This window comes from Onychomys torridus, chromosome 6 (genome assembly GCF_903995425.1).
Source record: "Onychomys torridus chromosome 6, mOncTor1.1, whole genome shotgun sequence".
Taxonomy (NCBI): Eukaryota; Metazoa; Chordata; class Mammalia; order Rodentia; family Cricetidae; genus Onychomys; species Onychomys torridus.
In genome coordinates this window covers 110,064,699-110,088,488 of record NC_050448.1, presented here as the reverse complement: position 1 = coordinate 110,088,488, position 23,790 = coordinate 110,064,699, and the positions used below count along the sequence as shown (strand labels likewise).

The following is a 23,790-nucleotide window of genomic DNA, read 5'->3' as shown; positions in this document are numbered from 1 at the left end:
GCAACCGAGGGAAGATGAGAGCAGGAGAAATAGTCTTCCCTGGAGAAAATTCTCCATATTGCTGATTGAATACCAAGTGGTCAGCTTTGAAATTATATGCATATAAGTAAAATTATATAGATTGATCAGGTTAAAAAAATATAAAATGTTTGCATATCAATAATTAAAGAAATAGAGTCCATGAATTTGAGATAATGTAGGAGGTGCATGTGAAGGGTTAGAGAGATGGAAGGGAAGGAGGAAATGATGTAATTATACTTTAATTAAAAAAATCTAAATACTTGCAATGAGATTCTATCTCACACAAGTTAGAAAGCCTGCTATGAAGACAGAAAACAACAATAACTTCTGGTAAGGGTGTGAGGAAGGAAGGACTTTATACACCATGCATACTAATGCAGCCACTATAGTAGTCACTGTGTAGTTTCTTCACAATGCTAGAGTTCTGCTACCATATAGTCCAGGTATACTGCCTGGGTATATATCCATGTTTACAACTGCTGTACTAGTCACAATAGTTGGGATATGTAACCAGCTTATGCATTATGGATAAAGAATGTACATATATACACTAGAATTTTATTTAGCAACAAAGATAAATGATGTCACAGCATTTGTGGAAAAATGTATAAAACTGGAATTTGCTATGTTAGGCAATATAAGCTGAACTTAAAAAAATACACAACTTCTCTTATTTATAGAAAATAAGATTTAAATTTAATATATATACACATACATACATATATGCATATTGTGCATTTGTAGATCACAAAACAGAAAAGGGATCAGAGAGAGAGAGAGAGAGAGAGAGAGAGAGAGAGAGAGAGAGAGAGAGAGAGAGAGAGACAGAGAGAGAGACAGAGAGAGAGAGACAGAGAGAGAGACAGAGAGACAGAGACAGGCAGAGACAGAGACAGAGATAGAGAGGAGAGTCAGAGACAGAGAGGAGAGAGAGACAGGGAAGAAAATATCACAGCAGAGAGGGAGGAGGGAAAATTAAGGAGTGGGATATATGTTATCTGAAAGCAGAAGTGGGGTTATTTGGGAGTAGTGGGGTTATCAAGAGGGGCTAGAGGTGATGTAGTGGTTTGAATAGGAATGTTTGATCATCAGGGAGTGGTGCTACTTGACTGGGATTAGGCGGTATTGCCTTACTGGAGTGGGTGTGGCCTTTTTGGAGGAAGTGTGTCACTGGGGGTGGCTTTGGGCTTTCAAATGCTCAAGCCATGACCAGTGTTTCTCTTTTCCTACTGCCTTCAGATTGGAATGTAAAACTCTCAGGTATCATGTTTGCCTATGTGCCGCCATACTTCTCACCATGAGGATAATGGACTAAATCTCTGAAACTGTAAGCCAGCCTTGATTAAAAGGTTTTCTTTATAAAAGTTGCCATGGTCATGGTCTCTTCCCATCAACAGAACACTAGGTAAGACTGATGAGGAGTATGGGCAGTGTGGGAGGAGAGTGTATAAGAACAAAGTATAAAAAATGCATACACATGAAAATACCAACTAATAAATTTAAAAAAATCTTTCAAAATGTGAACTCATTTAATTTTCCTGTGAAACCATTGACAGAGTATTTTTTCTATTTGTGGGGTGAATGGTTAAAAACAAGAAAGTGTAGTGATTTTTTCAAGATCCCAAATGCAAAGTCCATGTGATTATTAATGGAGCTCAGTTCTTTATTAGCAAAAGTCCTTACTTATTTATTTACTTCTTTCCTCATTTTTCATAGTCATCAAATGCTCACATGGAAGGCAATATACAGAATATTCCTCCCCCAGGAAATGCCACACAAAAGCTTCATGTGGGTTGAGATATTTTTCTCAAGCCAAAAAGTAAAAGAATGAGAAAAGTAGTTGAGATGGTGTGGGCAGCTCAAGGTTAAAGAAGAGCTTTAAATTCCATGAGTATGGAAGATTTCTCTGAGTAAAAACTGTGAAGTAGGCACTGTACTTGCAGTACTTTACAGCCTTATATAGTACAATGCATTTTTACATTATTTGTTTACCTGAAGGCAAAAGGATGGGATCTATAAATCCTTGACAATCTCATGTATACTCATTATAACTTGAAGAACTTGAAGCCATACAAAGGATTTTCTGGAAGGACTACTTTAGCCCTGATAAATAGCTACTATAATGGTTTGAGATGTGCAAAAGGAAGATGAGATTCATTTATTTTTCCCACTTTTGAACAGACAGTGCAACATAGGGTCTTCTCTCTGCTGCTGGCCACATGGAAGAGCCTTTCCACCCCTGTCTCTCCCAGGATATGCAAAGACAGATCTCTAAGTTCAAAACTTCCTGGGCAGGCAGAGAAAGGCTATTCTGACACCATTTGCCAGAATCACAGACTGTTTTTCTGTATGTTGGAGTCAGCTATTTCTCTTAAAAATATAGTGTGATTTATATGTTATGGTCCTAAGTACAATGTTGATCTGCTTCAGTGTGATTTTTCTTTACAGGAAAGGATATACTTTCTTGTTGTTGTTGAATTTTTCAGTATGCTTTTCTTTCTTTCATTTTTCTTTATTAAGAAATTTTCTATTCACTCTACATACCACCCACAGATCCCTCTCCTACCTTCTCCCACCCTCCAGGCCTCCCTCCCAAGCTACCCCACATTTCCACATTCCCCAAATCAAGGTCTCCCATGGGGAGTCAGCAGAGCCTGGCACACTGAGCTTAGGCAGGTCCAAGCCCCTCCCCACTGCACCAAGGAGGCACAAGGCATCACACCACAGGCATCAGTCTCCCAAAAGCCTGCCCATGCACCAGGGATGAATCTCAAGCCTCCTTCCTGGGTGCCCAAGAAACAGTTCAAGCCAACAATCATCTTCCATATCCAGAGGGCCTAGTCCAGTACCATGGCAGCTCCCCAGCCACTAGTCTACAGTTTATGGGCTTCCAATAGTGTGGCAGATCATCTCTGCATGTCTTCCCAGTATGATCTTGACTTTCCTCCACCTGCAGAATCCTTCCTCTCTCTCATCAATTGGATTCCTGGAGCTCAGCCTGGCACCTGGCCATGAATCTCTGCATCTGCCTCCATCAGTCACTTGACAAAGGCTCTATGATGACAGTTGGGGTATTCACTAGATTGGTCACCAAAGTAGACCAGTCCAGACACCCTCTAGACCACTGCTAGCACTACAAGATGGGGTCATCCTTATAGATTCCTGAGAGCCTCCCAGGCACACTGCCTCTTCCTATTCCCGTGACATTCTCATCTATCATGGTATCTCCTCCCTGGCCTCCCACTCTGTCCCTGTTCCAGCTTAACCCTCCCGTTTTCCTATGTTCTCATGCCCTAGTCCTTGCCCTTTGCTACCCTCCCCCAACTCCCAGTCCACTCATGTAGATCTCATCCACTTCTCCTTTACTCCCTCCTAGAGTCTTCCCTATTAGCTAGCCTCACTGGAGGTGTGGGTTGCAGCCTGGCTATCCCTTCCCTCTTTAAGTCTCTGAAGAAAGAAATTGAAGAAGATATCAGAAAATGGAAAGATCTCCCATACTCATGGGTAGGTAGAATTAACATAGTAAAAATGGCAGTCTTACCAAAAGCAATCTACAGATTCAATGCAATCCCCATCAAAATCCCAACATAATTGTTCACAGACTTAGAAAGAACAATACTTAACTTTATATGGAAAAATGAAAAACCTAGGATAGCTAAAAGAATCCTGTATAATAAAGCAACCTCTGGAAGCATCACAATTGCTGACCTCAGGACCTACTAGAGAGTTACAGTAATAAAAACAGCTTGGTACTGGCATAAAAACCGACACATGGACCAATGGAATCGAATTGAAGATCCTGACATTAATCCACATACCTATGAGCATATGATTTTTGACAAAGAAGCCAAAACAGTACCATGGAAAAAAGAAAGCATCTTCAACAAATGTTGCTGGCATAACTGGATGACAAATAGAAGATTGCAAATAGATCCATATCTGTAACCATGCACAAAACTCAAGTCCAGGTTGATCAAAGACCTCAACATAAATCCATTTACACTGAACTTGATAGAAGAGAAAGTAGGAAGTAGTCTTGAACACATGGGCACAGGAGACCACTTCCTAAATATAACACCAGTAGCACAGACACTGAGAGCAATAATTAATAAATAGGATTTCCTGAAGCTGAGAAGCTTTTGTAGAGCAAAGGACATGGTCAATAAGACAAAGTGACAGCCTACAGAATGGGAAAAGATCTTCACCAATCCTACATCTGAAAGAGGGCTGATCTCCAGAATATAGAAAGAACTCAAAAAGCTAGACTTAAAAATACTGAACAATCCAATTAAAAATAGGCTACAAGAGCTTAACAGAGAATTCTCAACAGAAGAATCTCATATCATATGGCTGAAAGACATTTAAGGAATTGCTCAACATCTTTAGTCATCAGGGAAATGCAAATCAAAACAATTCTGAGATACCATCTTGCACCTGTCAGGATGGCTAAGATAAAAACCACTGAAGACAGCTTATGTTGGAGAGGATGTGGAGCAAGGGAAATACTCTTCCACTGTTGGTGGGAATGCAAACTTGAACAGCCGCTCTGAAAACTGAGAATAAGCCTTCTTCAAGACTCAGCTATGCCGTTCTTGGGCATATACCCAAAGAATGCTCAATCTTACCACAAGGACACTTGCTCAACTATGTTCATATCAGCATTATTTGTAATAGCAAGAACCTGGAAACAACCTAGATGCCCCTCAACTGAATAATGGATAAAGAAAATGTGGCATGTAAACACAATGGAGTACTACTCAGCAGTAAAGAACAATGATATGCAATTTGCAGGCAAATGGATGAAACTAGAAAATATCATCCTGAGTGAGGTAACTCAGACTCAGAAGGACAAACATAGTATGTACTCACTTGTAAGTGGATTTCAATGTGCTTTTGAAGTTAGCCTTTCATCTTGAAAGTGTGAAATCTTAATTTCTTTTCATTTTTAAGTTGAATAAATACAAGATGTTTAAGACTATTCTTTCCTGCACTGAATCCAGTAGAAAAATTAGATTCATCACTGAAAATGAAGCTATTTTTCTACAGTGTTTGGTGAACTGAGTCAGCAGGATGTGTTAATGATCTTATTTCTTTTTACAGTGAAGTAAAGCTAAGTGATTTGCACACATGTATTTTTACAAGATTCCTTGATCATCATTTGGCTTCTGGAGAATGAATTTGATAACAAGGCTTGCCCTAGGGAGACTGCTCTGACAGTCCTGGCAGGCAGTAGAAATATCCAGGAGAGAACTGCAATGGAGTTGGAAGGAAGCAGAGATGTGTGATATTTCTAGGGAGACGAGTCTCTAGAACTTAGTGAGGATTTTAACATTTTGTTCCACATTGTCCACCTCAAACTTATTAAACATGAAAAGAAACAGAAAAATGACATATATTCAACAAAAATGAGTAAGTTTTAACATTAGATAGACCTTTAAATAGCTATGATAAATACATTAATGTAGATATACAAAACATAATATAGTACACCAACATATATCTGTGTGTGTATAATGACATATATATGGTAAGGTATATATCTATATATATTTTTCATAAAATTTATACTTTTTAAGGCCCCTAGGACTCTCATAACTTCAGCATGATATTTCTCTCATTTTTAATATCATTTTAAAGACAAGAAAAATAACTTTAGATCTCTAAATTGTAAACAAATCATTTAAGTGCTAAGTTCTCATTAATCACCAGAATTTCTGATTAGAGTGTATTCTTCTTAGCAAATAATAAAGCATGATAATATACTTTCTTATAAAAGATGACTACTAGGATTACAGAGCCCAAAATATCACAATCTTTAAATATAATGATGCATTTGAGCCACAAATATTAAAAGAACATGATTTATTTGAGTTATGACTTAAGTAGATACAAAATTTGAAACATTTGGGAATATTCTACTCTACGTAAATTATAAACTCTCACATTTAATAATTTTAATGTGAATAAAATATAAAACTACAGCAAATGCCCCTATTGTTTAGTGTGAAATCTCGATCCCTTTCATTACTCTGTTTACAAACAAAATACCTTCCATATTTCCAGTTTCAGTTTTGCTCAATCTAGATGAAGAATATAAAGGTAGTAATCATATTTCTCTGTCACATGTTGCACAAATATTTTATTTAGATGATTACAGTTATTTATTTTCTTTCAGATGTCTAAATAAAATATTTGTGCAACATGTGACAGAGAAATATGATTTCTACATGCTGTAGTTTTATATTTTATTCACATGTTAAATTTTTCAGTAAAAACTTGAATAGAGGGATTAGGGATTACTCAGTGGTTAAAGCATTGACCACATAAATTTGAGGATCTGGCTTCAAACATCGAGACACTTGTAAAGCCAGATGTGGGAGCATGAGACAGTGGCAGGATAATCTCACAGGCCACCAGCCTTGTGTACATAGTATCAAACAACAAATGATCATCTATCTCAGAACAAGACAGAAGGGGAGGACTGGTCTCAGGGTTGTTCTCTGAACTCCGTCTGAACACCATGACCTGCATGCAGATCATGTACAACCACATGCAACACACACATGCAAACCAACAAGACAGAAAAAAAAAATAACAGCAGAGTTGGGAAATGGATCAAGGATGGTCCACAGGAAGTAGAAATGCTGAGAAAAAGGGTGAAAAGGAGTTGGAATAAGAGAACAGAACACCTGGGCGTTTGCCAGGAAGCTGAACTGAGAGAGTACTGGAAGGGATCGCATGCTGAGGTAAGAAGGTTCTGTTTTGAGATCAATGTAGGAAATCCTCAATAAAACCAGCATTTTTCACTCAGGACACAAAACAGCTTAAAAATGATGGCATAGATGAAGTCAGTTAAAATATAGGTCCAGGGTGGGAGAAGGCAGAGAAGTAAGAGATAGTTCCAAGGAGGAAAATATGTCATTAAGTTCACAGACAATAGCATTAAAGAGATTAAGTTTAGAAGAAATCTGATTTATTAAATTTTGTTTTGAGAATATATTGAACAGAGTGCTGAAACAAATGAGTATCATATGATTTCCTCCATCTTTATTATCCTTTATTTTAAAAATATTTTATTCTTTAAAAATTATTCTATTTTATTTTTTATTTTATGTGTGTGGGTGGTTTTCCTGGATGTATGTCTGTGCACCGTGTGTGTGTGTGTGTGTGTGTGTGTGTGTGTGTGTGTGTGTGTGCAGTGCCTGGGAGGCTAGAAGAGAGCATTGGATCTTCTAGAACTGGGATTACAGTTGTTGGCTGCCATTAGGGTTCTGGGAATTGAACCCAGGTCCCCTGGACCAACAACAAGTTCTCCTAACCACTGAGGCTCTCTCCAGTCCCCAGATTTTATTTCCAATTGTGTGTGTGTGTGTGTGTGTGTGTGTGTGTGTGTGTGTGTGTGTGTGTGTATGTGCACATGAGTGCAGGTGCTAGGAATTCAGAAACACTAGACACTTTTGGAACTGGTGTTGTTGGCATTTGTGAGCCAGCTGGTGTGGGTGCTGGGAACCAAACTTGAATCATCTGCAAGAGAAATATGTGCTCTTAACCACTGAGCCATCTCCCCAGACCCTCTCCCACCTTTAAAACTCATTTTACCCTTTTCCTGACAGTCACTTTAACTATAATGCACTATAAAAGGCAGGAGGAAGGAAGTTGATCCTTGCCTTGAATTTAGTGGTTGACAGAGTTCCAAACCAGTCTCCAATTGACACCATAATTCCATCAAGTCAAACACTTTTAAGCCTTATACCATTGGCTTAAGAAAAACATTATCTCACAGTTTTAATAAGTCTAAGTCAGAGAATGTATGTGGCCAACTGTGATATAATTTTAATTAAAATAATTAAAAAAATAAACTGAACATCTGAAAGAAAAAGTCTATCCAGATTTTATAATCCTAAGGCTAAATGAATAAGATGACAGATGTTCATTGGATAGATTACTACTATGACTTCAATGTGATAATTTCTGTTGTTGATTGAGCCACCACTAAAAACATAGCAAGATTGTTTCTTGAGCCACTGAAAAAATAGGCAGATAGTTTCTTGAGCCCAATCTAGTCTTAGAGTTTAATTGTACTTGTTCTATTTTGTAATCACAGATTTCCTCAAACTCAGTAAGTGCTTTTCAAACAAACAATCTTTCAAAAATAGAAGCCAAAGAAAATATAAAGATATTAGTCAATACTAATCAGTCTGTCACCATGCTGAATAAACAGCCACAAATGCAGTTCCTGCTGATAGTGGATCAGAAGTTAAGAGACAACACACTGTTATCCATGCAAGCCATATAATTACCAAGCCAAAAATATGAGGCAGGTGGTACGAACTTTCCTGCTTGGCCCCAAATAGCTGCAGGATTAGTCAGCATCAACTCATCTTTTCCTAGGGATATTGTATAACCAGTTTCCAACTGGTAACCTCTGTAATAATGAAAATTTCTATTAGGATTTTACATAGTGGTTGGAAATATTTCTTTTACTTAATTATAAGTAAAAAGTAAAAATAATGAGGAAATAAAATAGTGTAGCAAAATGATTGTTTTCTGTCCTCCTCTATTCTAGGTTCCAGGGGTTAGGAGACTGACAGAAGACACATGAGTGGACTTGTGTTCGTGATTCCTAGTAGGTCAAATATTTGTCTTTATGATTCTTATGCAATTTAGAAGTGTGATAAGAGACTTTTCTTATGAAAATTTCTAATCAGAGAAAAGAGTAGATTAATATGAATTTGTGTACATGTGCTGTGGGATATTTGTTTACACTGTATAAAGATGTGTCATTGAGATTGGTTTAATAAAGAGCTGAATGGCCAATAGTTAGGCAGAAGAGAATAGGTGGAAAGAGAGGAACTAGTGATGAATCTAGGTACCACCTATATTATCTAAAAAGGAATAAAATAAAATTTAAAAAATCATGTATGGGTTATAGAATTGGTAGGTTTTTTTTTTTTTTTTAAATCATAGGTTTTGAGCTAGTTGCAAACTTCATCATTGTTTTGCCATCAGGGAGGCTTCTGATGTGCACACAATATATTCCATATACTATGTATGAATACATACATAAACATTCTCATGAAGAATTGAGACATAATTACTATATGAAAACACCATGACTTGGTACTGTACATGTCAATACTCTAAGGATCAATATTTCTCTTATTCCTCTTTCTATTTTCTTTCATACTATTATATTTATGGAATATTTGCCAAATGTAAGGTTCCCCCTCTCCAAGACCCTCCAGTGCACCCTACAAACTCCATGCCTTGCCTCCACACCCACTGCCAGAGACCCTAGCTACTTCTGGAGACTTAGAAACAAGCCCCCAGCTTCCATCCTACCCTGGAACTCCCATTTGGACCAGAGGTGAGTGCGCAGGGTTATAGTCAGAGAGCTCCTGCCTCTAGGTCCCACCCCTGGGCACCAGCCATCCCGGGAAGGTCTGCTCAACTTGGCCCTAGATTCTGGCCATTTGGCAGGCAATGCGGGAAGGTTCCTCTTTTCCAAGACTGCAGGCAGACTCTGCAATCTCCACACCCTGCTCCAACACCTATCTGCCAGAGACCCCAGCCACTTCCTGAGACTTAGAGACCAGTCCCTAGCTCCCATCCGCCTCGGAACTCCCATCTGGACCAGAGCTTCCATCCTGCCCCAGAACTCCCATCTGGACAAGAGGAACTCCCACCTGGACAAGATACAGAGACCCCAGTGACTTCCTGAGACTCAGAGACCAGCCCCCAGCTCCCATCCGGCCAGCACTCCCATCTGGAACAGAACTCCCATCAGGCCTAGAGCTTCCATCTGGAGCAGAGAGAGGATCCCTAAATCTCTCAGCTCTGTCTGGACCAAGTGCACTGATAAGACCAAGAACGAATCCACAAGGAGATGGGCAGATATCAAGGCAGAAGTACATACAACAAAATAAAGAGCAATATAGCATCGCCAGAACCTAGCCCTCCTCCAACAACTAGACCTGAACATCACAGAATGGAAGAAGCAGAAGAATTCAACCTTATAAATAACATCATGAAGAGACTACAGCCTTATATAGAAGAAATAAAAAATAAAGTGGAGGAACAGACAAACAAAAAATGGGAAGATGTTCTATAGGCTTCTTGTATCTTTATAGGCATTTCCTTCTTTAAGTTGGGAAAATTTTCTTCTATGATCTTGTTAAATATATTTTCTGTGCCTTTCAGTTGGTATTCTTCTCCTTCCTCTATCCCTAGGTTTGGTCTTTTCATGGTGTCCCAAATTTCTTGGACATTTTGGGTCATGACTTTGTTGGTGTTAGTGTTGTCTTTGACTCATGAATCTATTTCTTCTACCATATCTTCAACACCAGAGATCCCCTCTTCCATCTCTTGCATTCTGTTGGTTATACTTGTATCTGAAGTTCCTGTTTGTTTACTCAGATTTTCTATTTCCAGCATTCCTTCTGCTAGTGTCTTCTTCATTTTGTCTATTTCCCTCTTCAGGTCTTGGACTGTTTCCCTCATCTGTTTCGTTGCTTTTTCATGATTTTCTTTCAGGGACTTATTGTTTTCTTCTGCTTTAATTGTCCTTTCCTCTAGTTTTTTTTATTGCATTCTTCCCACTTGAAAAGGGAAATAGAAAAAAATGAAGAAACACAAGCAGAGGGAATGCTGGAAATAGAAAATCTGATAAACAAACAGGAACTTCAGATGCAAGTATAACCAACAGAATGCAAGAGATGGAAGAGAGGATCTTGTGTTGAAGATACATCAGAAGAAATAGACTCATCAGTCAAAGAAAACACTAAAGCCAACGAAGTCTGGGGCGGACCTGGGGGTTGGTCTCTGAGTCTCAGGAAGTGGCTGGGGTTTCTGGCAGATGGGTGTACGGGCAGGGTGTGGAGACTGCAGGGTCTGTCTGCAGTCTTGGAATAGGGGTGCCTTCTTGCAGGGCCCGCCGATTGGCCGGAAACTGTGGCCAAGTTGGTCAGGTCCTCCTGGGATGGCCTGTGTCCAGCTGTGGGACCCAGGGGCAGTTGCCTCTCTGACTATAACCCCAGGCACTCACCTCTGGTCCAGATGGGAGTTCCAGGGCAGACAGGAGCTGGGGGTTGGTCTCTGAGTCTCAGGAAGTGGCTGGGGTCTCCCCAGCAAGTATATTTCACATGTTAAATAGCCACACAAGGCTAATGGCTACTGCACTGGTATATTTCCATAACTGGAAAAATTTCTATTGGATAACATTGCTCTGGGGAATGTCATAGTGTATAACACAATGATAATTAGGGGAGTAAGTAGGTAAGAGATTACCTAAGGGTAATACTGAGCTTACTCAATATTAGAAATATATTCCCTATATTGCTTGTCAACAAGGACACATAACAGAGAAGAAACAAAGCACTGAGTGATTTCAAGAGAGGAAAGACAAATGATTTATTGAGCCTCTGACTTTTAATTGATTCAAAAGTCTTCCAGCATTAATTGATATATGCTGACTGCCCCGCTTTCTTCTTTAGTGGTCCCTTACATTATGGGGCAGCCGTGACTTTACGACCAGTTGCTAGTGTTCCCACTGGCTGAGAAGCAGTTAAAAGTAGCAGTATCTGATCCAGATATTGGGTCCAGGACCTTGAACTCCTCATCGGAGTGTAAAACCTTGCTTAACAATTAATGAGATTTTTCTACTGCCTGTGTTATAAGAGCTTCTAATACATTATTTTCCAGAACTCCTAGATTAGGCAAATTCAAACAAAATGGATATTTAGAATAAGCCTGTGCTAAATGCTAAAATGCATCATTGTTAGCAGGAGTAATTTTGTAATTAATGGCCCATGTTGAGTTGATTTTATGGTGGTTTCTTTCTACTGATGACAAAGCTCTCTATCTTTCAGAATTTTGTCAGAAAAGCTGAAATAATAACACAACTTAAAACATTCAAATTAAGAAAAGGGAAGACATTAACTTTCTGTGCAAATTCCAGATGTGCCTTCTCAGTAATCCATGCTGCTGGTACAATCCAAGGACAGACAGAGATCATTCTCTCCGCTGTACCAGTGGCAGCTTTTTGATTCTGGTTTACAGTAAACATCAAAACAGAGTGCAGGAGCTGTGAAGCAGCTAATGGGATCTTTCCTGTGGGAGAAGGGACCCAGGTTGCCCTCATTATATGTAGTTTTCTTTTTCTCAATCATATAGGGTGGAGCTTTTTATACCCCCTTTTAAGGTGAGCTACTAGCTCTAACTTCCACATGCCTGCTAAATATACAAATTTAATTTGGGTTAAAAAGAGGTAAAAATTTGGTAGTTGAAAGAAGTGCCCCATTTTAAAATTTAAAACATGTCCTCTGTCCTGCCAGGGCTCCAGCCTATTCTTTTGGGCATAATATCACCCTTTACAGCATATCTCGTATTTCAGGGGAATTAAATAACATACAGGAAGGAAAGATTTGGTTATGAAAAAAATGGCCTGGACAACTGTTAAATTTTCCTACATTTCATTCAACTTATAAAAAATGTAATGTCCATGCCTATGCAGGGACACTTTTCTTAGCCTGGGAGAAGGGGACGGGACCTGCCTCGACTGAATCTATCAGGTTGAGCTGAATTCCCAGGGAGTCCTTGCCCTGGAGAAGATGGGAATGGGGGTGGGCTGGGGAGAGGGTGGGGAGTCAGGAGGAGGGAGGACAGGGGAATCTGTGGCTGATATGTAAAAAAAAATTAAATTATAAAATTAAAAAAGAAAAAAAAGAAATTCTCTACAAAAAATTAATGTCCAGATTCATATTATTCTTATCTATTCAAACTGACAATGGATTTTCTTCATAAGCAATAGGTACAATTTCCTAGATGTTAGGAATAAAATGAATGCTACATGTAACAAGCAGACACCAGTCATACACATGCGTCTACCTTGGCCAAGATGGATCAAAACATTACAAAAGCTGATTAAAACTTTATCCATTGCCCTAAACTACATAGACACTGCCCTAAAGGGAACTCAATCTCAGACCCTTCAAAATGCTGTATAAAAGACCCATTCCAGCTCATGCACGAAGGACAGGTCTGGGTCCCACTGCCTGGGTGCCTCCCAAACAGTTCAAGCTATTCAATTGGCTCACTTATCCAGAGGTCCTGATCCAGTTGGGGGCTCCACAGCCTTTGGTTCATAATTTGTGTTTCCATTAGTTCAGTTCTTTGTTCCTGTGCTTTTCCAATCTTGGTCTCAACAATTCACACTCTTACAGTCCCTCCTCTTTCTCGACAATTGGAACCTTGGGCTTACACGGGGACACTTTGCTCAGCCTGGAAGGAGGGGACTGGACCTGCCTGGACTGAATCCATCAGGTTGAATTGAATCCCCAGGGGAGTCTTGGCCCTGGAGGAATGGGGATGGAGGGGAGGGGCTGGGGGAAGGTGGGGTGAGGGGTAGGAGGGGGGAGGACCAGGGAACCCATGGCTGATGTGTAAAATTAAAGCACAAATACAGTAAATAAAAAAAGGAGAAAAAAAAAGACCCTTTCCAAGGAAAAACAAAACAAAACAAGATGACAGCTCTAAATATACTCATGTGAAAGTTAAGTTGTCAGTAAAACACGATCAATTTAGGTCTGATGATGTTGACTATTCACATATATGAAAACCTGAAACTTCCTTCTACAGAGGTAAGATTCATTCCTACAAATCAGGAGATTAAGAATATTAAAATCTTCAAAAACAGGGTACTACCAGGATTAGCCTACTCCTATTTAGACAGCATTTATTTAATCTTATTTACTATGACCTCTTCTATTAAATTACAAAGTGTGACTCCGTGAATTCATTGTACCAGAGTACATAGATAGCACTAAATGACAGGACTCAGTCTCAAAATGCCCACTCCTTTGTACCAGAACCTATACTTACTCTAAAATAAGAAGCAAAGTAATAAGGAAATTGAAGCTATAAATGATTCTTTCTGCCCTACTAGTCTAATTCATATATTTGTTTATGTGACTTTAACCTTCAAAGTATGTAGTATTTTTTGTGTTTTAACCAAAACTTAAAAATAATATATAATACATTTATAGATAAGAGATAGCAATATATGCTCTATCATATTCTTTTAGCTGACCTATTTACTTCATTGTGTTTTGGTTTGTATTCTCTGGCATATTTAGTTTGTTTTTGTTTTCATATATTATAAATGTTAATTTATGATTTATTTCATATTTTAAATGTGCCTTAAATATTTTAATATATATATCACATACATATAAACATAATCTTCTCTTGGGTATGATAGTAGGCTGCCCTGGGTAGTTATGACTCCTATCTTGATTTAGCATCAGGAGATTTTAGTCCTCTGACTCAAAACACAAAACATTTCTATCTTCCAGAGGTAGGGAGGGTATCCCTATCACAAGCATCCCTGTCATCCAGAGGCAGGATAACCCTAGCATCTCCAACATCCAGAAGTAGGGTATCCTTATCACACAGCATCTCTGACATCCATAGGTTGGGTATCCCTATCACACAGCACCCCCATCATCCACAGGTAGGTTATCCCTACCATGCAATCCCTATAATCCATCCATAAGAGTAATAACCTGTTCAAGGATGGAGAATAAAATGACTCAGGGCCAATTGCTAGCCGCTACACGAGGCAGGCCTTTTCAAGGGTGTTCTCTTTATATTAATAAGCCATTAAAATATACTTTCCTCACCAGCACTTTAATTTCCATGATCTTAAAGTGGGCATGCTTAGGAATAGGCCAGCCTTTATGTAAATAAGTATAATCTCCCTGGATGAATCCTCAAGCTTTCTTCTCTATGGAGAGTATTGCTTCGGAAACAATTTCTGTGTTCTTGCTAGTTGCAGATGATAAATCATTCTCTACTAGGTTTTTTTATATATTAGCTATGCTTATTTTGAATTTTCATTCACCATTACAAGAACATATTGTGTTCGGTTACAGCATATCCTGAAGTATTGAGAATTATGACAATTGTTATACATCTCATGTGTTAAGATTTATTTTATTTTTTGATAGAAATCCCCAGTTCCAGGACCTGACTCTGTCTTCCCTGAACTTGTAATTGCCAAATGAGAGATACTGAGAATAATCTCTGGAAATCTTTTCAAGTCATTCTTAACCAGTCAAGATCTATAGGTAACTTCTCTTAATAGAGTTACCTTTTCTTATTTCTTTTAATAAAGGATTAAACACTTTTACTTCTCAAGGATTACAGGAAAATCTGAAAGAAACACAGAAACTTTTCTAGGCTTTCCAGAATGAACCTTTCCCACTGTCAGCCATGGAGGGAGACGAGTCACTCAGAGCGTTCAGACGTGTGGTGCTGGCTGTCAGTGCGCAGCACAGCTGCATCTCTGATCTCAGCTTGTAGCACAAAGTGCAGTAGAGGAAGTTAGCCAGAGTGCATAGACAGCTACTTGTCCTTAAGTTTCAGTGTCTCAGTTAAAAACACAGAGTGGTAACGTGATTCAGTCCTGTCAGAAGTTTTCAATGTATGTGGCTTGGCTTTTCCACTAAAAGATGGTAGTTTTAAAAGAATCAGCTGCATGTTTCATCTTTCTTTGCTGGATTAAATTATTTGCATAATTTCAGAATGCTATGAAGCAAATATATTCCAAGATTTTCCACTGATTCTTCAGTTCAAACAACACAAAAGATAAAAGCTGAATGAAAAACATTTGATAAATAATCATTAATTTCTGTCTAAAATTTGTATGTTATTTACTTTTTTGTTGGAGACATTTTGATATATGGCAGAGACTTTGAAAGTTATTTTTTTATTTCTTAGCTTCATTTCCCTAGAAAATTTACTCTTAAAATAGTTGGTATGTACTAATATGATTTTATATATGTATATATATATATTCATATATATATGATTATATATACTTAAAAGTAAGACATACAGGTGTCAACAGCATATCTTTCTATTATGACTAAAAATAATACAGAATATTCCTACAATTTGTCAGGGTTTCTTAGAGAATGACAAAGTAGAAAATCATTCAGAAAACAATATTTAGTATAAAGAAAACAATAATAAGAATAATGATACAGATATTTAAAGAAAATTTTGGATAAAAATGCATGAAAATGTGGTATGAAGGTATAGAAATGTCAGTCTACAGAGATTTTTTTTTCAATTACAACAAATAAATTGAAGTATAGAGAAATAAACTGACTGCTAAAACACAGATGAAAAGGTACTAGTATGCTCACAAAGTCAGCATTTCAGCACTTGGTCAATTATTTTCTCTACTGTTGTGGAATATTAGCTTGAGGTGCATTACATTTATTTATGCTGTGGAATAATTGTTTAATGATGCAAAGATGTGTTAGTCTTTCATGTTGCATTTGTTTAATTCTGCAAAGCTGTGTTACTTTGCCTGCCTAAAAAACACCTGATTGCTCTCATAAAGAGCTGAATGGCTAATAACTAGGCAGGAGAGGGATAGGAGGGGCTGGCAGGCAGAAAAGATAAATAGGAAGAGAAATCTAGGCTCGAAAGAAGAGAGAAGAGGGAAGAATGAGAAAAGGAGGAGGGGAGGAGAACACCAGGGGCCAGCACCTAGCCACACAGCCAGCCGCGGAGTAAGAAGGAAAGAAAGGTATACAGAATAGACTAAGACAAAAGCCCCAAGGCAAAAGGTAGATGGGATAATTAGTTAAGAAAACTGGCTTGAAAAAAACCAAACTAAGGCCAGACATTCATAAGTAAGAATAAGACTCAGTGTATTTATTTGGGAGTTTGGTGGAGGGCACGCAAAGAATAAAAAACAAACAAACAAAAAACTAAATTGTACTATAGATGACAATGTGTGGTGAGTTCTCTTTTTGATAGTGCAAGTATACTTTGTTACTTTCATTGTTATTTCTGGGAAGCTAAAAGAACAAAGAATGTTAAACCAAAGTTCAGTTTAACAGCATAAAGTCATATGTGGGAATTAAAATATGGAGATGGAAACGTGCTTTCAATTTCTTTGCTCAACATGGTTGAATGGGTATTTTCTAAAAGTAAGAGCAAGAGATGGTACACTAAATTTGAAAAATTTACCCCTACTCAAGGTTGCTGCCTTTCTTACTGTGGTTAAAAGAAGTCACAGGGCATTTTCCCTTTCTATTCTTGTTATAACTAATTTATAGAAACCTGAGGGCCTTGAAAACTAATATCTTTTGATTCTGTTTTGATAAAAATCTGTAGACATCCTAGAAATTTCTTAATCAGTTAACAGGAAAAAAACTTAGAATCAGATATTTGCGTGTGGACATGAATTCTGCTTCTGCATTCAGGCTGTCCACACAGGGAAGAGAACAACATGGCATCAGAAAGGAGCACCAACTTGGACCAAGTGATGCTGTGCAAAAGGCACCAGGTATTAGGACCATGGAAGGCTAAGTCCCAAGGGTCCCAAATGCACAATACTAATTAGCATAATGCTCTAGACAGTTACTCCAAGATGCCAGGATTCCTCTGTCTCAGTTACGTGGCTATTTTGGGTTGTGTCCTGTCATTCTGAAAGGTCTTAAAATCACATATAGGAAAATGTCACTACGTTTTTCTCGTTCAGATTAGAGAGAACAGGTAGGATTTATTTATGAAAACATCATGTCAGAAAGACTGGGGACAAACATTTCTATGTCCAAAGTGAATGAGTTGAATTTTAGCCTCAAGGATTTAAGTAGTTACAGGTAAGATCTTAAGTCAGAAAAGTAAAGCATTACAAATGACTTTGAGACAACCTCCATGATTGTTTTAGAGATGCTTGAAAAGAACAATATTGACAACACTCAAAAGATTAAACCTCATATTTAATTTCTTTACCAAATTATGGTATTTATCCTAAATATGAGATGTCAGTTGTCTTCCTCGATTCCTCTTTTCACGAGGCCAAGCAATTATGAGAGGATTTGTGAAATTACAGTATTGTACTGGATACATCAATCTGGGTTCTATTTATGGAATATGGTTCTGGAATGCTGACAGTTCTTTTAAATGAGGTTGTGGTTTGAGAACTAGACCTTTAATATCTAACTTTCCATGTGTCATTAAGTCACATTAAATCAAAAGATAAAATCCCAGGAGCCTGGTGATGGCTTGTCAGGTAAAGTGATTCTTGCATAAGCATGAGGATCTGTGTTTAGATCTCCACTGTCCATGCAAGGGGCTTGTGCCATTTGGAATCGGAAACAGAGACAAGAGAATCCCAGGAACTCACTGGCCAGCCAGTCTAGCTGACCAGTGCTCCAGGTTCTGTGAGAGACACTGCCTCCCGCCCCCATATAAGGTGGAGTAATAGAAAAATACATCTGGTGTCAGCCTCTGCTGTCAGGAATGCACGTACAATGTGCACATACTTCACAGAATACATACACACGTGAAGACAGAGAGAGGATTTTCAAGCTTAGTTATGTATTTATGATGATAATTATGTTGAAGTTAAATAGTTTTCATATGCAAAATTATAGTTAATACTTCAGTTGGTATCCAAAGTCTGTGATTCTGTCTCCCAGTTAGTAGAAGAAAGTAGACAAGGTTCAGTTTATTTTGCTAGGTAGTATCTTATTCTCATAGTAGGATTTCTACGGTGTATTGGCAAATGGCACTGCAGTAGAAAAGCCATTTCCCTTAAGTCTTTATAAAAATATCACTTCAGTTTTAAATTGAATATCACATATTATAGTAGTGTTCAAAACAGCCCACATTCCTGGAAAAAGAACTCTGACAAGATTATTCACCAATAGCCGCTGAGGGTAAAAACAGAAAAAGAAATGTAGCCAAGTTTCTTTAGCCATTCTGTTACATGTCCGATATTTATATTTTACATCTGGCTGAGTCTACATTCACTTGAAGTGCTGGAGTTACACACACACACACACACACACACACACATACACACACACACACACACACACACACACATACACACAAACATACATGTATATGAATTGACATATTTGAACCCAATAAATGTGGAATGTACAAAATTTTAAATCAGAATATTTACTCTAATTAGAGACATACTTAGTGATGTTCTAAAGTATATCAATTTCTTTGAAATTGTAACATATACATAAGAAGGTTTATTAATGTGTTGTGTAGCTCATATTTTTTTCTTCCACTGAAGTCCAGTTTTTCACACATGACTCCAATGTTGGAACAGTAATAAAGATTGCTCTTTAGTTCTCTTTTGCTTCTTTTTCTTTTTATTACTTCTTTTATTTTTTGAGATGAATATAATTGCATTAATTCCACCTTCCCTTTCATCTCTTCAAACTCTCCCATATATATCTCTGCTCTCTTGGAAATTCATGACCTTTTCCCATTAATTGTTATTATATGCATATATATGTACATGTTCAGTCTCTATAATGTTATTTTTATGTTTTCAGGTCTGACAATTTAGTATGGAATAATCAATTGGTGTGCTCTTCCCTGAGAAATACTTTTTCTTCCTCTTTCAGCCATTGAGGATGATTGGGCTTTCCTCTATCCTCCTGGCATCCTCATTCAGCTCATGTTTAGGCAGCCATGTTGGTGAGACTTTATGGGTATAGCTTCTGACATTACTTTGCCCCTTAGTTCTTATCAAATTACATAGGTTCTTGAAGCATAGAGACCAACTTTCAGGTTGAATGCTGTAATAAAAATGATGTGTTGTTTCTGGGGGGAGAGTGTTAATTTATTTCCAAAGATTAATGCCTTTTACCCAGAGCTGATTGCAGCCAGTGCTATAACTCTCAAAATTCATTTACATAGGTAATATTCATGTAAAAACTGAGATGGGGTGATTAATCCCAATTTATCTGAAAGTTTATCATTTAAAGCATTAAAATGTACTAGGTCCCATAAACTTAGAAATACAATGTATTGGCTTTTCTTCAAGAGATTTAACATAAAATGTCTTAAGCACAACTCTAAAGATTATAGGAGGCAGAGATGGAAAGAATGCCTCAGTCTCTCTTTTGAACCTTTTCTGTCCTTGAACTCACTGTAGACCATGCTGGCACTGAATTTGCTGTTTTCTAACATTAGTTTTCTGAGTGCTAAGATTACAGGTGCCAACATACCTGCTAGCTGATTTTATTTAAGTATATTTAAGGAGTGTTTATTTTTAAACACATTTTTAGAAGGCAGTCATATCTGTCAATATTTTATTTTTAAGTGACTAGATCAAAATTGTTTAATTGTTTGCTTTCCTAAATAGTCATGACTAATTTGCGCCGTTATATACAGTGGTTTCATGTTCTGTCTTGAGTCTAATCAGTCTTATCAATGATGTATTTATTCTCTGGGAAATAAGACATAATTACAAAGAATATCCATGGCAAGATTTACAGATGTGATGACATGAAAAATAGAAGACCATCATGATGAGTTGAGACATTGTATTTCAAACCGTAACAGGATATTTTCATATATATACATATATATGTATATATATGTATATATATACACATACATACAATTATGTGGCAGAAAAATAAATTTAGTAGCCATTTTTTTAAAACAAGAAAAAATGAAGAGATATCTACACTTTTAAAATTAAGGTAAAATGAGATTTACTGTGCAGACACTGTTAGAACCATGGATAAACTGGAGAAATCCAGGTTGAGGTGAGATATGGTTGTGAGATGTCCATAGCCAGGATGCTATTTTACATTATTTCAGTCAGAAAAAGGTAAATGAATCAGAAACTTTTAAGTGTCCTCTTTTCTGAAATAGTCTAGAAAAGTCATGTTCTGGATTGGGTTGGTGCTTCTACTCTGAAAGTGTAGATGCTGAAATCAAGGGCACATTTTGTCTTACTTTTACCAGTAATGGTAAAGGGAAAAAGACACAAACTTCCCCTTGGTTTTGTTCTCAATAAGACTTTATATTAAAAAATAAAAGAACAAATAAGAATTTTTCATTTTTTTTTCTAAAAAAATACTACATGTATATGAAAAAATAAAATCTGTAATAATACACTTGGATTACTTGAAAGTTGTCCTCTGACCTTCCACACAGATCTGGTAACATATAGTGATATCCCCCAGTGATGATGATGATAACAATAACAGTAATAATAAAAGATCAAAAGGAAGTAAAGATACATGTAAAATGAGTATAGTGTTGAAGCACTCCTTGTCTTAGGGTTTTTTCCTCAGGTGTTAAAGGGATAGTTAAACAACATATCATTTTTAAGATGAGCTTTTTCAAAAACATAAAGTGAAATTATATATATATATCCTATCTGTATGTAGTAAAAAATAGATCATGCTCACTTAATATTTTTAAATATAAAAGGTTGTGATGTATATTAATTTGACCTAAGTATTATTTAGCATCATGTGTCAGTAAAAGATGTGGTGTCAAAATGGAGTCATTTGCTACATGAAATTTTAAAAACTGGATTGATTTTTTTTTTATGAGACAATAGTAGATAAGATGTTTTAGGATTATAGCGAGATTTTAAAGGGACTCTCCTGAAGTAGGTGGTAGTCCAATAGATAGATTAATAATCAGTCCTAAATGGAATAGATAACATAGCCTGGCATGTGATGCAAAAAGCCCATTTTCTGAGCAACTTTTAGGGATTTTAGTATTCAATGTAAAGGATCAGAAACTATTTTTCCAAGCCATCCAATGAAATGTAGACTACCACTAGTGAAAATTTCATTCCGTAAGTAGACGCATGTGGTTGCTGATGAAGGGAAAGTACTAAGGTGAAAGAACAGAAAGAGAAGGAGGAGAGACTGAGGGAGGGAAGGAAAGAGAGGAGAAGGGGAGGGAGGGAGGGAGGGGAGGAGGAGGGGAAGGGGAAGGGGAAGAGAAGGGAAGGACAGAGGGAGGGGAAGAGGAGGAGAAGGTGGAGGAGAGGAGGGAAGGACAGAGGGAGGGGAGGAGGAGGAGGAGGGGAAGGGGAAGAGGAGGGAAGGACAGAGGGAGGGGGAGGAGGAGGGGAAGGGGAAGGGGAGGGAAGGACAGAGGGAGGGGAGGAGGAGGAGGGGAAGGGGAAGGGGAAGAGGAGGGAAGGACAGAGGGAGGGGAGGAGGGGAAGGGGAGGGAAGGACAGAGGGAGGGGAGGAGGAGGAGGGGAAGGTGAAGGGGAGGGAAGGACAGAGGGAGGGGAGGAGGAGGAGGGGAAGGGGAAGAGGAGGGAAGGGCAGAGGGAGGGGAGGAATCAGAACGGGGAGTGGAAGAAGAGAGAGAAGAAGGGGAGAGAAGAGTGAGGGACAGGAGACATGGTGGAGGAGAAAATCCCATTATTCTAACTTTTAGCGAGCCGTGTCATCTTGGGATAAAAGCAGCTTCAAGCAGGTTTCAGAGTACAGCAGAGGTGCTCTGATCACACACCATATAAAGCAAATACACATGCAGAAACCAAACCAGCTAGATTCCATTTAAGTCAAAGCGACAATTTCAGGTGAAGTAACTGAGGATGGGCCACAAAGGCGAGGGACAAAGGAGCTCATCCGTAAGGATATAACTTCTACTGCAGACAGACACTCACAGACCTTCCCATGCCAAGGTTTGCAGAATGCTAGCAACAACAAATAGATTTTGTAAATGAAAAATTCTGTCAGACAAAGGAGGTGTTTAGAAAGGAGAAAGTGGGATATGAAAGCACGTCATAGCAAACAGTACCAGTTGGTCTCATCTCTGTCTCAGAAGTGACTCAGTCTACACCAACGTCAGGTCAGTCACACGGGACAGTACCTTGCGTTTGGCCTTCAGCTGCTCATGGTACTTGTCACAGGTGTCTCCTGGGATCTCTCCTCCCCAGAGAGTAATTCCAACTATGGTGTAGGTGACACCCATAATCAGCAATGGGAAACAGTACACCAGGATGATGACAATAATGTGGTACCTGTAGAGAAATACACAGACACACTGGAGAATCCTTTGGAACAAAACATATGGGACTTTGAATTTGTTGAGCTTTAACTCATAATACAAATGCAAACAGTTATTTTCATTTTAATCTCTATGTCTTCATTTTACAAACATATTAAAATATTATATGAGCATTGTAATGTAGGGTCATGTGTCAAATGTTTTAATTGCTCATTTCCAACCTGTAATTTATGAATGAAGTGAAGTCTTTTCTTAATTTATACATCTTCCTTTCACTTAGAATCAAGGTTGAACACCCCCACGTTTTGGTCCTTTGTTTAGTAATTGCTGAGCTAAACTATTGAACTGAATCCTCAAAGGTAAGGGTGCAGGATAGAATAAGCCAGCCATGATGTATATCTTATTCCATAAGAGATTGTTCTATTTATTCTTGTGACATGAAACATTCATAGAATATTTTTTCTTCTGCATGAAAATAGGAATTAAACACTCTGAACCACATTGTGCATTTCTTTTGATTTTCCAAGTAAAGCAGGTAAAAACATTTGCATGCATGTTTCCACAGTCATGGTATATTTGATTGCCTTATTAACTTTGATGACAAGCACATTATGCAAGAGAAATACACAATTTTACAAATTGCCAAATTTAATTCTATGGTTCCATACTTTTCCATCAAAGTGATAAGAATGTCCTTAGGGTGAAATGGGAGCATAATATATAATATCCTGAATAATACACAACTTTACACATTTTATATGGTTTCTAGTGTCTTTTGTAGGCTTCATCCCAGGGATGCAATGGTGGTTCAACATACGAAAGTCCATCAATGTAATACACCATATAAACAAACTCAAAGAAAAAAAACCACATGATCATCTCACTAGATGCAGAAAAGGCATTTGACAAAATCCAACACCTACCTAAACATAATAAAGGCAA

At 37.9% G+C, this 23,790-nt stretch overlaps 1 protein-coding gene across 1 annotated transcript in view; it reads right to left on the bottom strand.

Annotated features, from left to right (window-relative positions):
* Positions 1-23,790, bottom strand: part of Tacr3 (tachykinin receptor 3) — a 95,754-nt gene that overhangs the window by 28,589 nt on the left and 43,375 nt on the right. Inside the window, exon 3 of the mRNA XM_036190425.1 lies at positions 22,711-22,861. Coding sequence (XP_036046318.1) covers positions 22,711-22,861 — 151 coding nt within the window. The remainder of the gene's footprint in view (positions 1-22,710; positions 22,862-23,790) is intronic.